Raw genomic sequence first — 17,964 nt, forward strand, 5'->3', positions numbered from 1 at the left:
AAAGCACCTCCCATGGGGACTGGTCATGCTACAATCCCTTCTCCATTTTTCTTTTAAGGATTTTGGGCATGCACACACACATGCCTAGTGTGTTTTTCAAGCCACTGGGTCCAGGACTCAAACGGCACAGTCAGCTTGGCTCTGAACCTCTTTACGACTTGACACAATACGTTTCCTTTTTATATTTTCCCCATCTGAGTCAAGGCTTTGTCATTTACACTCAAGTGTCCTGGTCCATCACACTCACCTGCAGGTACAGCATCTGTCTGATAAAGATGTCGTACGGTGGGAATTCTAATGGCTAGCGTTTACTGAGCACCTTCTGTGTGTGGAGAAATTGTGGTAGATTTCTATTTTAATTTTTAATAGCATTATACTTCCATAACATCCTCAGTTCAATAGTTCTGTAAGACTGGTTATGAAAAACAACTGTTTCTTGCAACTCAGACTTCATTTCCAGCTCTTGAGAATCAACTGCTTTCAACTTTTAGCTGACCCTTTGTTGACATTTCAAAGATTTAGGTCATTTTTGCTCTGTCGCCACCACACAGGACACTTCCATCCCTCCTTCCACCTGATTTAGTTGTAGCATCGTTTTGTTTAGATCAATATTTAGTGTCTGTGTTTTTAACTCACAAGCTGTTCACAGTGGAGGCAGTGTAGACTACAATGACTTTGCACATTTTGTTTTCCCAGTACTTAATACTGGGTCATTGGAAAGGTCATGACGCATTTTTGCATAAATAAACAGAAAAATGCGTCATGACTTTTCCGATGACCCAATAATTGTCTTGCTTTTTTTGTTTGTTTGCACAGTATGCAAAGGAACGTCAAAAAGTTTATTAAAGTGAAATTAAAGTATGAGTTTATTTTGTTGCAAAAAAATTTAAACCACATGCATAGTTTTTCATTTCACATATTTCCATGAACTTTTTGAATACCCCCCCCTCGTTTGTTATTGATTCATGCCCAAATATTCCATTTGTGTAAATCTCTAATCAGTATATTCAAAACATTAGGTTTTGGGGCCAGCAGGTGGCATGGTGTTAAGGCGTTGGACTCCCACATGGCCAACCATGGTTTGAGTCCCAGACCTAGTGGCTTGAAAAATCACACCAGGTGTGTGAGTGTGTGTGCCCAAAATCCCAGGAGGAGGATAAAGAAGGAGATGCAGCATGTTCATCCCCTCGGGTGATGATTTCTCACTTTCCCTTTTTCTGTCTCTCTCTGTTTCTCTCAGGTGAGCACACAAGCCCTAAAAAGAAAACAAAAAGCAAAAAACACTGATTTCATCTTTCTGAACAAATCTGGTCCGGAGCCTTCTGCTTTGGCAGGTCTAGACCACAGCTGTTTCCTTGGGATTGCCCTTCACCCCCACTGGAGAGTCCCTTTGCTCCTCACTTTATTGGTTTTTGGCTCCTGGATCCCATTTCTTCTTTCTTGGTTTACTCTCTAATTTTGGCAGAGAACATCCTTCAGTAGCTTTCTGGGGTAAAAAAAAGGGGGTGCATGGGAGGTATGTTTTAGAGATGCCCTTTAAAAATATTCCACACTCAGCCAGCCAAGTGGTGTGGTAGTAAGACAGCTGGATCCCACACGCCAACTGTGCGATTTGAGTCCTGGACCCGGCCACTTGAAAAACATGCCAGGCACCTGTGCATGCGTGTCCAAAATCCCAAGAGGAGAATGGTGGAGAAGGGATTGCAGTGTATTCATTCCCCAAGGGGGTGCTTTCTCACTTTCCTTGACTCGCTCTCTGTCTCTCTCCGGTGAGTACATGTGCCCTATAGCAAATTAAAAAAAATTTTAATCTAAAAATGTTTTACACTTATACTTTTTTTTTCTTTATTCATGATGGGGTGTATGGGCATGCACATGAAAGTGTGAGAGACAGAGAGATACCCACCCACCACAGGGGCTGGTCACACCAAGATCCCCTGCCTCTGGTCCTCTGTTCAGTAGCATCTTGGGCGCTCGTGAGTATGTCTGAGGGTGGGGATTCAAGCCTCTGTGGCCACATGGGAGCTGACTTCTCCCAAGCAGTGCACTGCAGCTGAGCCATGGGCTAGCCCCGCACTCACACGGAACGGATGAGGTTGGAGATCATTTTCCCTCAGAAGTTTGGTGGTCCCCTCCCACTGTGCTCCAGCTCCTGGAGTTCCCGTTGAGAGGGCTGACGACATTCTCATTCTCAGCCCTTCATGTGAGACCTGTTTTGTTGTTGTTGTCTTGCTTTACTTTCTCAGAACTCGTAGGATCTTCTCATTGTCCCTGGTGAACGGCTCAGCAGGTCTAGAGAAGTGTTACGTCACTTCCCAAGGAGCTTCAAGGCTAACGGAGAAGATGTGTGTTGGTTTTCTACTGCTGAGGCTCAGCACAGCGAGCATCTGTTTGTCCGTCCATTGCACGAGCGAGCCAGAGTGAGACAGGATCTGGACGCTTCAATCCGCCCCAGCCTCAGCCAGCCCCAGAGCATGGGTGCATTTGCGCCTCGCCTATTCAGGGAGGTCTCTGGATATGAACCTAGAACTTTCCACGAGGGTCAGCCTCACTGAGCACCATGTTTTACTGCCAGGCCACCATTTGGCTCCCCAAAGAGTATTTATCTCTGTTCTATGGTCAGGAATCTGGGCACAACTTAGCGAGTGCCCCTGCTCAGAGTCTCTCCCAAGGAGACCAACCACAGGGGCCGCAGTCATCCCAGAGGCTTGGCTGGGCAAGGTTCCCAAACCCATGCAGGCCCTTCCCAGCCATTGGCCAAAGACGACTCTTCCTCGCCTCGTCGGCCTCTCCGTAGGATTATGCCCAAATGGGAGTTTGCTTCCTCCTAAAGTCTTGCGAGACTTCAGTAAGTCTCCTTACTGAAAGTCAGTTTCCTCAGTCCACTCTTGGGGCGGCGGGCGGGGGAGGGGGGGGCTTTGGCCAGGGAGAGACAGCGAGAGGCAGGGACCACTGAGGGCCGTTAGAGGCTGCTGGCTGCAGCAGGCCAGTGGTGGAGCACACAGGGAGGCAGTGCCAAGAGAGGTGAGCACAGGCTGTCTCAGGCGCACAGGAGAAATGCCAGCCTCTGCCTGAGAGGGCCCGGAGGGCTTCCTGAAGGAAGAAGTTTTAGGTTGAGACTTGAAAGATGAGTGGATGTCTTAGGGAGTCTGAGGGCATCCCAGGTGAAGAAAAAGCATATGCAAAACCCAGAAGTGTGAAAAGGCTAGGTGTTCTGGGGTGATGCAGGTAGAAGATAGAGCCAAGGGGGAGCTAGAGCTGGAGGGCTGGGGCTGCCTTCAGAGGGCTCATAGCCTCCCCTAGGCTCCCCCCTCAGAGGTTGGTGCTTGACCTTGGAGGCACTAGGGAGCCATGCCTAGCATTAAGGGGAGTGAGCTGACCAGGCTTGACTAGCAGGAGGTGGTCTAGCTGCTGGCTGAGGGGAGGAGGGCTGGAAGAGCAGGGAAGGAGGCAGGGGGCCAGTGTGGAGGCTGCCAGGCTGCAAGGCTGCAGCAGGTTTCTGAATGAATGTGGGGAGGGGGCTGAGCTGCACAGGAGCAGAGGGACACCAGAGAGATGGGGGAAGGAGATAATAGGGGTGAATGTGACCAGTGGAGCTTGTGCAGTGCAGCCACAGGGACTGCCTGTCCGTGAGGGTGGGAGGTAACGAGGAAGGAGGGAGGGCGATGAAGCCATGTGAGCTGAGTGCAGGGCAGGCCCACTGGGTGGGCAGCCCCCTTTGAGGGGCCGGGTCTTGCTCCTGCGTCAGGTCAGTTGGTCAGGAAAGTTGGCGACCGAAAGTTGGCTGGGTCGAGGCTAAGATGGGGGGTCAGCTACCACTCTGGGCATTCTTTGGCCTCAGGAGGCCCGTGTAGACACCCTCTTGATCTTCTTCTGCCCCTTAGCTGCTTCCTGGACTGTGCCTTGCAGCTGCGACTCAGCTGCAAACTGGGCTCCCCACGAAGCCGCCCAGCAGTCTCTGGCGCTGGCCCTTCCCCACCCTTCTGAGGTGCTGGGAGACCTTAAAGCCCTGAAGGAGCTGCATGCTGCTGACCTGCCAGCTTACCGCCCTGCTCTCCGTGTGACTGGGCACGTGCGTATCTCAGGAGGCGGGACTGGCTACCGGTCTTCTCCCTGCCAGTGCTGGCCCGCTGGAGTCACCTCCCAACCTCCCAGGCCTGCAGGCTCAGGGCTGATTCTGCAGCACGCGGCAGCCGCTGGGAGGCCACCTCTGTTTCCGCTTTCTCTCCACGCAGGCTGGCCCTGGGGAGACGTGGCCACGGTGTGAGCTCGGCTCCTTCCCTACATCTTTACTCTGTTTTGGGGTTTTTTAAAGAGAAATTTTCACTATAGGGCATGTGCGTTCACCAGAGACACAGACAGAAAGCAAGAAATCACCCCCAGGGCATGCAGCCATGCCTCAATCCCTTCTCCTCCATTCTCCTTGGAATTTTGGGCATACATGCCCAACGTGAGTTTTTTTGTTTTTTAAAAAGAAATATTTTATTTTAACTTTATTAGTTTTTTTCCTAATTTGACCAGGGAGAGAGAGAGAGAGAGAGAGGGAGAGAGAGAAGTGAGAAAGGAAGCCACCAGGTCGAGGAGGATTTGAACCACGGTTGGTCATGTGGGAGTCCAGGGCCTTTAACCACCACACCACCTGCCTGCCCCCTGGCATGAGTTTTAAGCAGCTGGGTCTGGGACTTGAGCCACGGCTGACCACGTGGGACGCCAGCGAGCAACCATTGTGCCAGCTGCTGGTCCCCGTTCTTAACCTGTTCTGAGGCTCGGTCTTGTTCCTAGCTGAGTGCTCAGGTACCAAGGATCTGCCCAGGACACAGGAGTCAGCAGCTGGGAGCATTCTAGAAGTCACGGGCCTTCTCCTGAGCCAGACTGGACTGGAGATGGGCCTTCATCAGAGATCAGCCAAGTAGGTAGGAAGGAAACTTCACACCTTCAGGGGTGAGGTTCTTTCTTAGATGGAGCCTAAATCCTTCAGGAAGACTTGAAGAGAACAAAGCTCCATTCGAAGAGCTCTGGCTGGAAGAATCACAAGGCCCTCAGCCTGCCCTTGCCAGAAGTGGGGGCCATGGCCTCCAGACAGGAAAGGGGCCCATCCATTGCCGAGTCCTGCCTCTGGCTAGGCCCAGTCCACACCTGCCTTGGGGCAGAGCTGCAGTTGCCTTTGGCACCCAAAAGACCTGAGGATGTTACGAAACAGGCTTTGGCCAGACATTCTGGTTGGGCAGGTACAGCCTACAAGTTAAAGATTGTTCTGAAAACGTAGCCCGGCTGCCTGAATACACAGGCCTGGAGCCGGAGGCTGTGGGGCAGAGGCCGGCACTCGAATTTTCCACACCTGGAGCTCCACCCCCAGGGCAACAGCAACCTGGGATGGATGAGTGCACACACCGGCCTTCGGAATCAGGTCTGTGGCTGGCATCCGCTCAGCTGTTTCCTCCAGCACCAGCTTGCTCTGCCTCTGCGTCTCCTGGTTTCCAGCCTCCCCCCTGCCCCCAGAGGAAGCTGCCTGGCTCCCCTCCCTCTCCACCGGGGTCTGCACTGGCGGCCTTCTTTTTCATTATTTCCAAGTTCCATTTCCATGGTTTAAGGCACTTCTAGCCTTCTCTTACATCTTCTTTTCTCTCTTCCTCTCCTTTCTCCTCCCTTTTCTCTATACTGCTTTCCACCAAGTAATGGCGGTGAGCTTCCCTTTCTCCTCTCCTTGGGCCCTGGCCCCTGGCCCCTGGGCCTTCCACCTCTGGCCTTGAGGAATTCCCTTCGCGCTCTGTGGGAGGGAGCAGCAGATCCATTGGAATATGAAGTGAGCTGATACTGACTCTGTACATGTGAAAGGAAATTAAAACCTTTTCCCTTAAGTCATCCATTTGTTATGTATTTACTAAGCACCTATGATTTGCCAGGTGTACGTTCTGGGGTATGTAAAGAAGAACAAAAAATACTTGTGGGGGGGCATCCTAAACCCGTTCATTAAAATTACTAGCCCCGTGGTGCAACCAGCAGTTAGCGGAATGGCTATGTCGCTGGACTCCCATGTAGTCGACCGCGGTTCGCGTCCCAGACCCGGTGGCTTAAAACTCACACCAGGCGCATGTGCGTGCGTGCCCAAGATCCCGAGAGGAGAATGGAGGAGAAGGGATTGCGGCATGGCCATCCCCTCTGGGGGGGTGATTTCTCGCTCTCTGTCTCTATGTCTCTCTCTCTCTGTCTGTCTGGAGAGCGCACGCGCCCTATAGTGAAAACCTCTCCAAAAAAAAAAAAAAAAAGAAAAAGAAAAATTACTAGCCCCGTGGTGTAGTGGTTAAGGGAGCTGGATCCTCCATGGATGGCCACAGTTCGACTCCTGGTGAGCATATGTGCGTGTGTGCCTAAACTCTGACAGGAAGGAGGGATGGAGGAAAAGGGACAATGTTGTGACCATGCCCCACTGGGGGATGCTTTCTTCCTCTCGCTCTCTGGTGAGCACATGTGGCCTCTGGATTTTTTTTTTATCCTATTTATGAAGAGTGCAGGATTATGAATGAGCACATATGATAACAATATTAGGTAGGGGCCAACCCATTGCTTGCTGGCTAAGACAGCTTGATCCCACATGGTCGACCATTCAGTTTAAGTCCCAGGCCTGGCGACTTGAGAAACATGCCAGGCGTGTGTGTGTGTGTGTGTGTGTGTGTGTGTGTGTGTCCAAAATCCTAAAAGGAGGAGAAACAAACAGAAGGGCTTGTGGTGGGCCCATGCCCCGTGGGAAGTGCTGTCTCACCTTGCCCCTCTCCCTCCCCCCGTTTCTCTCTGATAAACACATGCATCTTCTGGCAAATTAAAAAACGTTATGTGACATGCAGAATATAAAATAAACTTTATGACTACAATTAAATAAAATACGCGTGCATCTGGACAAACAGGAAGGACTAGACTGATGAAAATAATATACTGGGCTATAATGATGGGATCGTACGTGACTTATTTTTTCTTAAAAATTTCCTTTAATGTCTTTATATTGTTTCTACAATAACTTTTTTTTTAAAAATAACGTATTTATGTAGAAGCATTCAGAATGTCAACGAAACAGCTGCAACTTTTTTTTTTTTTTGCAATTACAGAGTGTCATTCAGTTAACAGAACAATTATTTCGTATACACTGCATCAGAGACAACTGAAGATGAAAAACTACCATCCCCATATATAACTAATTTGTGCTGTGCACCAACAAGAACCTGCTTTAAATTTCCATGCCAATTTACAACCCCCATACTGTACCAGGCAAGGTTAGTGGCTATTGAAAATACCACCAGGACAGGGCTATCTAAAGACACATTCGGTAGTGTGTTAACTATACCAAAAAAAGACACTGTACAGTTTAAAAACAAATCTTACATAGCCTTACGTTTCAATTTTTTTCTTTAAAAGGAGCAAGTTGTATACAGGGGAGTAAAATGCTTTATAGGCAAGGAAAAAAACTGTGCTAGAATTAACTTATTCATCATCTTCATCTTCATCCTCTTTATCTTCCCCTTCTTGCTCATCTTCTTCATCTTCCTCGTCTTCCTCCTCCTCCTTCTTTTCCTTGCTCTTTTCAGCCTTGACAACTCCCTTTTTTGCTGCATCAGGCTTCCCTTTAGCTCGGTATGCAGCAATACACTTTTCGTATTTTTCCTCAGCTTAGCAGCCTTCTTTCCATAAGGCCGCTTATCCTCTGCAGCAGTGTTACTCCACACCTCTCCCAGTTTCATTGCAACATCACCAACGGATAGGCTAGGATGTTCTCCTTTGATTTGGGGCAATATTCAGAACAGAACAATAAAAAGGCCAAAGGAGGCCTCTTGGGTGCATGGGGATCCTTGAACTTCTTTTTTGTTTTCCCTGCAGGAGGGATGTAGGTTTTCATTTCTCCTTCATAACAGGCCTTGTCCGCCTTCACCATATCTTCAAGTTTCCCTTTCTCCTTAGCAGACATGGTCTTCCACCTCTGAGCACTTCTTGGAAAACTCTGAGAAGGTGACTGAAGCATCTGGGTGCTTCTTCTTGTGCTCCTCTCGCCAACTTTGCACAAAGAACGCATATGACATTTTGCCTCTCGGCTTCTTAGGATCTCCTTTGCCCACGTTTAGTTATCTTTCCTCGGCGAGGCACAGAGTCGCCCAGTGCCCGTCCGGCTCTCACTTGCGCTGGCGCTGTCTCTGTGGAGCTCCATGTACTACAATGGCTCACAGTAACTCTCTTGCTAAAAACATTTATTTATGTTTCCCAAGGTGGGGCACCCCAGTAGGGACACCCCCATCGACCCTTCCCCAGCCCCAGCCTGGCTCATGCACACACAGCATGTACAGGGAAACCTTGGGACATGATCCCAGGACCTTCCCACATAGCTTCGACACTGCTGAGTGTGAGTTACCTCTGCTCCACCACAGCTGGCCAACAGTGATTCCTCTAAAGGAGAAGTCAGGGTGTCAGTAAAAATTTGGAGTCAGGGCCCGCAGGAGGAGTGGAGGTTAAAACGGTTGGATCCCACATGGCTGACCTTGCAGTTCCAGTCCTGCCTGATGGCTTGAAAACACCCTGAGCACATGTGCGGAGAGAATGGAGAGGAGAATGGAGAAAGGATTGCAGCATGGCCTCCCAGGGAGGGTGGGGGTGCTTTCTCACTCTCTCTGTCCCTCCCTGGTAAGTGTACATGCCCTATTGCAAAACCAAATGAAAGAAAAGAGAAAGAAAGAAAGCTCTAGGCCTAGAGCAGATGACCCATAAATGACATATTAAAAAAAAAAAAAAGTGTGGAGTCCTGTGAACATGCCTGCTCACCACCTCCTAATTCCCTTGAAGTCGGTGCCCAGACCTCCCACCTCCAGCTCCAGCCCTCACTGCCCCATGCTCTGGGAGAGCTCGGAAGGGAGCCGAGGTCTATCTATCCCAGTGAGCCACAGGCAGGCCCTGGTGCCTGGGCACTGCGGAAACAGCCATGCCAGCTGCTCCCATCTTCTGAGCCCACCTCCCTGCCAGCTCTTTACGTGCTTTATCTCATTTTAATCCTCACGACAGCTCAGTGACGTAGGCGCTGTCTTCGTTTTCCAGGCGTGAGAGCAGAAAACTTGTCCGAGGTTGTGCCGTGGGTGGAGGGCAGAGCCCAACTCCAGCCTCTGCCCCTCACCCCTGCTGGGCTGGTTCTGCAGTCAGCCCTCCCTGTGGCCTGTGGTGCAGGGACTCACACTTTACCTCTCTGGTCTCCTTTTCCCTCTCAGGTCACAAGGTGAGGACTCCGGGGAGGAACCTGCCTCCCTGGAGTTGGGCTGAGCTCCTTGAGGGTCTGAACAGTGCGGAGGGTGGCGGGACCACCACCTCCATCGACTTGAACTCGCTCACTCATTCCTTCAGTGCACATCTCCCGAGCACTCTCTGTGCCAGGCACTGTGCTACTTCTGGGGATCTGGAATAGGACCCAGCCCCCACCCAGCAACGGGAGGGAGACGCATCATTCGCATGTCACCTGTTCCGAGGGGACACTCTGGACCATGTCATCTCAAACGCCTCTCCACACCCATTAGCTCTCCTACTCCTCTGCTGTTTCTGTGTATTCATCACTATTTGACATTTCCTTCCTCCTTTTATGTTTTTAAATTTATTTTTCCATCAGCAAGAGAGTCAGAGAGACAAGCATCCGCCACGGGGTCCTAATACCCTGGAGGGTCGCCCCCCAGCCTCAGCCAGCCCGAGATCGTGGGCACACGCATGCTCAGTGTACTCAGGAAGGTCTCTGGAGGCAGACCTGGAACCCTTCCACATGGGTCACCATTGCAGAGCATCAAGTTTTACCGCTTTGCCACTGACCAGGCCTGAAACTATCTTAGTTATTTACAAGCTCCATGGAGATGGGGACTTCGTCTTGCTCGCCTCCTCCTTTCCCAGGGCTTAGCACCAAGCATCTCCTTCATGACTGTTCCCGCTTCCTGACTCAGCAGAGTGGATGGAAGTGTTGCAGACACCATGGGAGACACTGCAGAGCTGAGCAGAGCAGGAACTCAGGGAAGTGGCTTCAGAAGGAAGGTGGAGGGGACCGGCAGGTGGTGTGGTGGTTAAAGGCGGTGGACTTCCAGATGGCTGACCGTGGTTTGAGTCCCAGGCCTGGTGGCTTGCTTTCTCACTCTCTCTCTCTCTCTGTATCTCTCACTGATCAAACTTGAAAACAATAGTAATAATAATAATAATAATAAGAATAATAAGAATAATAATAGGGGCTAGCAGGTGGCGTGGTGGTTAAGGTGTTGGACTCCCACATGGCTGACTGTGGTTCAAGTCCCAAACCTGATGGCTTGCTTTCTCACTTTCCCTCTCTCTCTCTGTCTTTCTCTGGCAAAATTAAAACAAACAATAAAGGGACATGTACTTCTACCAGCCAGAGGCCATGAAAACATGAGCCCTTTCAAAGCCAGAATAGAGGCGACTGGGGTGACAGAACACAATGGCAGGATCTAGTCAGAGATCCTGGCCACAGCCCTGACCCCACAGAGAAGCTAGAACCAGAGGGTCCGAGCTGGAGGAACCTCAGTGCTCATTGAGGTCGACCCTTCACATCTTTGGCTCCTGGACTTTGCAGGAGAAAAAGATGGTGAGCGGCTCATGGCCTTAAGGCTCACCAGTTTGTTTTGTTTTGTTTTTGAGAGGTTTTTGCTATAGGGCTCATGCGCTCTCCAGAAAGACAGAGAGAGACAGAGAGACAGAAAGTGAGAAATCACCCTCCGGGGGGATGGCCACGCCGCAATCCCTTCTGCATTCTCCTCTCGGGATCTTGGGCACGCAGGCCCTTGCACCCGGCATGAGTTCAAGCCACCGGGTCCAGGACTTGAACTGCGGTTGACTACATGGGAGTCCAGTGACATAGTCATTACGCTCACTGCTGGTTCCAAGGCTCGCCAGTTTTAAAGGGACATACTTTAAAAGATTGCATTCATGTGAAACTAGGGATTTATCTCTTGTAATCTGGCCTAATCAAATAGGGATGCGATGGAGGCAAAGATCAATACAGCGTGTTCATCACAGCATTATTTTTTTTTTGGAGAGGTTTTTGCTATAGGGCGCGTACGCTCGCCAGATAGACAGAGAGAGACATAGAGACAGAAAGTGAGAAATCACCCTCCGGGGGGATGGCCACGCCGCAATCCCTTCTGCATTCTCCTCTCGGGATCTTGGGCACGCATGCACACATGCCTGGCGTGAGTTTTAAGCCACTGGGTCCAGGACGTGAACCGGGGTCGACTACGTGGGAGTCCAGCGACATAGCCATTATGGTAACTGCTGGTTCCCATCTCATCATTATTTACAATGACAAAAAGTTGGGAAAAGCCTGTGCAACCTTAGGGGAGTGATTAATGATTGATTTAAATGCCGGACTAGTATGAGCTCATTAAAATGCATGCATAGATGCACATATTTATAGGCACTCAAGGTGTTTATTTCTAGAAAAACCATGTTCACAAACAGTCTATTTGATATTATTTCATTGTAACAATTTTATATATATAGGAGACAAAAATATATTGTTATCTCTGGCTGGTGGGCCTATGGGTAATTTTTCTTCCTCTCACATATCCCCCCAGTTTCCTGAAATAAATATAAATGTCTTGGGTAGTAAAAATGAAACATAAATACAGATGAAAAAAGATCTATATTATTCTCTGGAGATGCGAGTTAGGTGGTAGGAGCTGGCAGGTGTGAGTGAAATAAAGGGAAAAGCACTCTAATTCCAGAGAGTAATATTCCTGGGAACAGCCTCATCACCACCCGTCCCCATGGGAAGTGAGGACTGACCGAACATGAGGGAAACCCAGTCAGCTAGCTCTAATCAGCTTAGTGTTCACTCAGTACCCTCCAGGCCGGGCCTGCCAGGTGCAGGGATAATGGGATTAGAAATACAAAATTGATGTCAGGGTGACAGGGTCTGTTTTAGGAGCGCCAGAGTGGGGTTGAAATCAGCCGCCACATCGCAGGCCTCCAAGCAAGTGCCAGCCCTCCTAGACCCCGGCGTGCTTGGCCCGCCATGAGAGTGCAGGGTGACAGGGCCTCTTCTCTCGGGACTCCTTTCTTTTCCAGCAGTCCTTTGCACAAGTTAAAGCTTCTGCCACTGTAATTATAATAACCTTGTTATTTTCCTCTTATTACAGGGCACTTGAAAGATATAAAAATATATACTTGGTACATGAATTATGAGGGAGAAAAATTCCTCCAATAAACCCAGTCGCTGGAAATAAAACTCATTTTTTAATTGCCAGAGGGCATGTGCACTGGCTAGAGAGGGAGAAAGAAAGCCCCCCGACCCCCCGAGCATGGTCAGGGTCCTTTTTTCTCCACGTCTTTATCCAGTCAGGATTTGGGTTCATGCACACACAGGCATGGTGTCGTTTTCAAGCTGCCAGGGCTGGGATTCGAACTGGGTAGGCCATGTGGGATATGACTCCCAGTGCACAGCACCTAACCACTGGCCATGGAGCTGTCCCTAAAACCTACTCTAAGTGTTTTAGTTTTCCATAGAGTCCGTGCACTCACCAGAGAGGGAAAGTGAGAAATCACTCCCCTGGAGGGATGGCCACACCACAGTGCCTTCTCCATTCTCCTACCAGGACTTTGAGCATGCATGCACACATGCTCAGTGTGATTTTCAGGCCACTAGGTCTGGAAGTCGAACCACAGAGTCAGCCACGTGGGGTCCACCACCTTAACTGCCGTACCACCCGCTGGTCCCACACCCATTCATTTTTTAGCATATTTTGTCTACACATTGTCCTCTGCACGTCAGTTCATACACATCAACACAATTGACATGACTGTTTCCGCCCTCCAGAGACCTGATCTCTTCATTCACCATCAAGAATGCAGCTTCCCAGAAGCCCCTAGAAAAAGGCTCCCAGCCACTGCTGCCGGGCCCAGTGCCTTATTGCCTAGGTAGGGCTCTGGCACAATTGAGAGGCTACTGACGGGAGCAGCGGCCCAGTAGAGACACTCACAGGATGCTCTGTCCCCAAAACCCTCAAGGCAGAAGAGTTCCTCATCTGCGGAGCACAAACTCTGGTGGGGACGAGCACGGGGAGGAGAAAGACAGGAGACTGGGCTTGGCTCCTGGGTCCTGCGTCTTGTTACTGTAGTCACCCCACCTAGAGGGAACAGCGACAAGCTCCTGTCTTACCTAGGACGCAGCAGGCCCTGTCACTTCCATCCACCGGGCTGGCTCTACCCTGCCCTCTCCAGACCTCCCTCACTAGACGCTCCGACAAGACAGTTGTGAGTTTGCTTGGCCTTGCTGCTGGCAGCTCACAAAAAGAGGACGTTCTAACTGGTTTCCTCCTCACAAAATTTGACTCGTTGCTGATTCTTCAACCGGGAGCAGGTGGTTCCACCTCCTGGCTTGGATGCTGGGCTGTCTCTGGCTGCTTAGTGCATGAGCTGGAGAATCACAGTCTCTATTCCCTGTCCAGGATCCCTGAACTTTGCCATGCTACCGGGCATGCAGCCATTGCAGGCCTCAGATGTGCCCACCAGCCCCACCTGCACAGACCCCAAAACTGCTCCCTCACCCCCTGAGCTGGCCCAAGACCAGAGCCCACCTTCCCCAGCTTCCGCATCTCTCCCGAGGTGATGCTGCATAAAACCTCTGCTCCAGCCCAGCCTTCCCTCTGGTTTATCTTCCCCACCCCCCAGGCCCTTCCCCTTCCAGCTCCCCTCTGCATCAGCTTCCATGGAAACCCAAGACCTTCTTACAAGTTGTTCCTTCAAGCAGAACCTCAGTGTGGCCAGCTGGCAGTGTGGTGGTTAGGTGCCTGGGTCCCATATGGCCAAGTACTGAGTCAAGGTCTGGACTCAGTGGCTTGAGAAACACACGGGGCTTGTGGGAGAGCCCAAAATCCCAAGAGGAGGGAGAAATGGAGGAGAAGGGATTGTGGTGTGACCATTCCCCATGAGGGAGCTTTTTTACTTTCTCTCCACCCCGAGCAAAGGCATGTGCCCTCTGGCAAAGTTAAAAACTAAACTAACCTAAACAGACTTCGTGATGGTTTCCTAATCTACTCAAAGTTACCCCAAATCCTTACAATGACCGTCCTCTGCAACTTCTCTGGACTTCTGGCTGTTTCTCCACCAGCATGCATCTGCCCCGGCCTTTGTATGATTGCCCCTCTACCTGGGATGCCTTCTATCTCGGGTGTCCATTTGACTACCCCCTCACCTCCTTTAAGTCTCTGTTCAATCCACCCACCTCAATGAGGCCTACTTTGTCCACTATAGTTATTTATTTATCTTTAAATAATTATTTGTTTTAATTTTATTTATTCATTCATTTATTTTAATTTGATCAGAGAGAGATGCAGAGAGAGAAAGGAAGAAAGGGAAAGTGAGAAAGCAAGCCACCAGGGCCAGGACTCGAACCACAGTCAGCTATGTGGTTCAGCTATGTCCAGTGCCTTAATCACCACGCCACCTGCTAGCCCCAGGTCCATCGTATTTAACACGTCTGCTCTCCCAGCAGCACTCCTGACTCTTATCCTGCCCTACTCTCTCTTTTTTAAAAATTTTTTTGGAGAGGTATTTGCTATAGGGCGTGTGCGCTAGCCAGAGCGAGAGAGACAGAGAGACAGAAAGGGAGAAATCACCCCCCAGGGGCGGCCACGCCGCAATCCCTTCTCCTCCGGTCTCCTCTCAGGATCTTGGGCACGCATACACGTGCGCATGTGCGTGTTTTAAGCCACCGGGTCTGAGACTCAAACCATGCTTGGCTACATGGGAGTCCAGTGACATAGCCATTACGCTAACTGCTGGCCCCTCCTACTTTCTTTTTCAATCGCTCTTATCACCTCTTGCACAGTAAATAATTCACTCCCTTACTGTGTCTTCGTTCCTGCCTGCCCGCCACCTCCAGCAGAATGCAGGCTCCGTGAGGGCAGGCATCCCTGTCTTTTCTGTTCACCGATACATCTTGAGTGCCTAGAACAGTGCCCCACGCGAAGCAGAGGTACAGTGAAAGGTTACGAAGGAAGTTGGAATCCGTCTGCTCATCCAAGGACCTCCCCGACAGGACTAAGTGTGCTTTCACTGGGGGCTGGAGGCAGAAGCCAGCGGGTGGTGTCCGGCACAGCCTGAGCACCAGTTCCTTCAGCATCCCAGGCTCCTCCCGCTCTGCTCAGGCTGGAAGGGAAAGGAGCCTGCGATCGTTCCCCCGCGATACGAGGCCTTCCTGGGGACTACCCGGCAGACAGGCAGAGAGGCTTTGGACTCACCTTAGCCCCCAGCTTGGGCCAATTAGGTGTGACCTCCAGATAGCTTCCTGGACAGTCACAGGGAGTGAGGTGCCAGGCCAGATGACCGGGGCCTGCAGAAACCCATCTTTCTGGAGATGGGGATACTTTTCTTCCTGGGCTTAATCACCTGTGTCTTATAAGAAAAAGGAAAAAAAAAAGAAGAAGAAGAAGAAGAAAGAAAGAAAGAGACGCTTAAATGACAAATGATACCCTCAAAGTCCCTTAGGCAGCTGGGATGTGGTGGAGACAGTACATGTTTTATCTTTTTATTTATTTATTATAATTTTGCTATAGGGAGTGTGAACTTGCTGGGGGGGTGGGGTGAGTGAAAAAGCACCCCCTCGGGGGAGATGGGCACACCACAATTCCTTTTCCTCCATTCTTTTTGGATTTGGGGCATGCACACACACACGTGTCTGGAGTGTTCTCAAGCTGCTGGGTCTGGGACTAGAGCCACGCAGTCGACCATGTGGGATCCAGCCACCTTAACCACCACATCTCTGGCTGGCCCAAGAGGGTATTTACAGCCAGAAGATATTCGTCTTCTACTTCTCCCACTTACTAGCTGAGTGACAGTTTTGGAACCTCTCTGTGGTAGCACAATACTGGCCCCCAAGGGGACCGCGCCCTCATGCCCAGAACCTGTGACAGTGTCATACTGCACAGCCGAAGGAGCTTGCAGACTTGGTTATGTCCTGAGTCATCCCAATGGGCCCGATGTAATCACACAAACCCTCTGTCCAGATAAAGCAGAAGAGAGGTGAGACACTGGACCAGCAGTTAGCGTAATGGCTGTGTTGCTGGACTCCCATGTAGTCGACCCGGACCCGGTGGCTTAAAACATGCCGGGTGCATTTGCGTGCGTGCCCAAGATCCCGAGAGGAGAATGGAGGAGAAGGGATTGTGGCATGGCCATCCCTCCTGGGGAATAGTTTCTCGCTTTCTGTCTCTCTCTCTGTCTGGTGAGCACACGCACCCTATAGCATAAAAACAAACAAACAAAAAAACCTCTCCAAAAAAAATAAAAGAAGAGAGGTGAGACCCCACGGGGCAGTCAGAGAGACTCCAAGCCTAAGCAGGACTCCACCACCACCACAGGCTTTGGAGAGGGAGGGAGGGAGCTGCACGACTAGGAATGCAGGCAGCCTGAGCCATGTGAGGCCAGTCCCTCCTACTCCGCCTGGAACCCGGTGGCAAACAGCCTGCATGGGCCGTGGGCCGAGGGCCAGCAGCAGATGCATCCCGGAACCTCCAGGGAGGCACACAGCCCTGCCTGTACCTTGACTTTCTCACAGCAGTGCTGAGGCTGAGCCACGTCGGACCCAGGCTTCTGACCTACGGAACTACGTGATACATTGGTGTGGTTTTCAGATGCTAACTGATGCAGACTCGTTACAGCCTCAGCTGAAAATGAGCATTCTCCTCGAGCCTTTTCTCAGCTGAAAGATGGAGACGCTGACACAGCGAAGTGAGGTAAGTAGGAGGTGCTCCATAAACTGTTCGCCACGACGTAAGGCTGTGAGCTTGTGGAAGCGCCATTCCCCTCCGTGGCAGTTCCCGGCTCGCCTCTCAGCCTGGACAGAGGCGAAGAGAGGTGTGCCCAGTCAATGGCGTGGTTCAGACCAGGTCCCAGCTACGCTGAAGAGTAGTGGCAAGTGCCCTTCTTCCAGGAAGCCCTGGGGCAGGGAAGGGCCAGGCTCAGAGAAGTGAGGGGCCCGCTCCTGGCTGCCCTTCCATCTTAGTCCTGAACCGCCACACTGCCGATCACCACACCTGGGATGGGGACCAAACCTTTATGATTGACACTTGTGCCCTTCCCTTCCCTTCTCACTTCAGTTCAGTCAGTTCGGTGAGCCTGGTGCTGCCACCATGCTACACAGGCAGAGAGAAACTCCAGGAGGACGTCGGTCCTTCCGTACCTCCCCGGGGCCCAGCTGTGCTCCGGCCTCTGCCGGTGCTGGAGGCCCCCCAGATCCCCGGCACTTGACAGTTGTCGCTGGCCCCAGCATCCCTGCTCTGTGCCCCGTCCATCTCCCCGCCTGTCTGTCCTGGTTGAGGCTGGTGGGGTGGAGGGCCCTGAGCTCACTTGGAGCATCAAGGGAGCAGTCCCCTCAAGCTGGAGGCACAGGGCAGGAGTGTCTGTGACTCTGTGAGCCTCCTGCCAAGGGGAGCACAGCCCCGTGAGTGGGAGCCCCAGCCTTTAAGACAGTCAGGGGGCAGTGGAACCTCCTCCCAGCTCCCGTGGAAGGCCAAGGCCGCAGTGGCTGAGAAGGGAAGTAGTTAGGTGCCGTCGCTGGTTCCCATGCTCTCTCCCACACAGGCGCGAGTGCACAGTGTCCTGCCACAGATACCTCGGAGTCACCTCAGAGACCTGCCAACATGCACATGTCGGTCAAGGCCCTTCGAGAGCATCTATCCCAACCCCATCATCATGCATTTGGAGAGACAGGCCCAGACAGAGGGGTCCTTTGACCACACAGGCAGTTGCTTTGATGACCGTGACGAGGCCTAGACCTTTTTCTTCTCCAAAATTTATAGACTCCCCAGGACCAGCAGTTGGCGTAATGGCTATGTTGCTGGACTCACAGGTAGTTGACTGGGGTTCAAGTCCTGGACCTGGTGGCTTAAACTCACACCAGGTACGTGTGCGTGCGTGCCCAAGATCCTGAGAGGAGAATGGAAGAGAAGG

General features: G+C 51.3%; 1 protein-coding gene across 1 annotated transcript in view; it reads left to right on the forward strand.

Moving 5' to 3' along the window:
* Positions 1 to 17,262, forward strand: part of ZDHHC19 (zDHHC palmitoyltransferase 19) — a 73,421-nt gene extending 56,159 nt beyond the window's left edge. Inside the window, 5 exon segments of the mRNA XM_014590973.2 lie at positions 3,885 to 4,058; positions 4,783 to 4,909; positions 12,830 to 12,930; positions 13,461 to 13,617; positions 17,112 to 17,262. Coding sequence (XP_014446459.2) covers positions 3,885 to 4,058; positions 4,783 to 4,909; positions 12,830 to 12,930; positions 13,461 to 13,617; positions 17,112 to 17,262 — 710 coding nt within the window.
* Positions 17,263 to 17,964: the final 702 nt, after the last annotated feature.

The sequence above is a fragment of the Tupaia chinensis genome, unplaced genomic scaffold (genome assembly GCF_000334495.1).
Source record: "Tupaia chinensis unplaced genomic scaffold, TupChi_1.0 Scaffold000515_1, whole genome shotgun sequence".
NCBI classification, from domain to species: domain Eukaryota; kingdom Metazoa; phylum Chordata; class Mammalia; order Scandentia; family Tupaiidae; genus Tupaia; species Tupaia belangeri.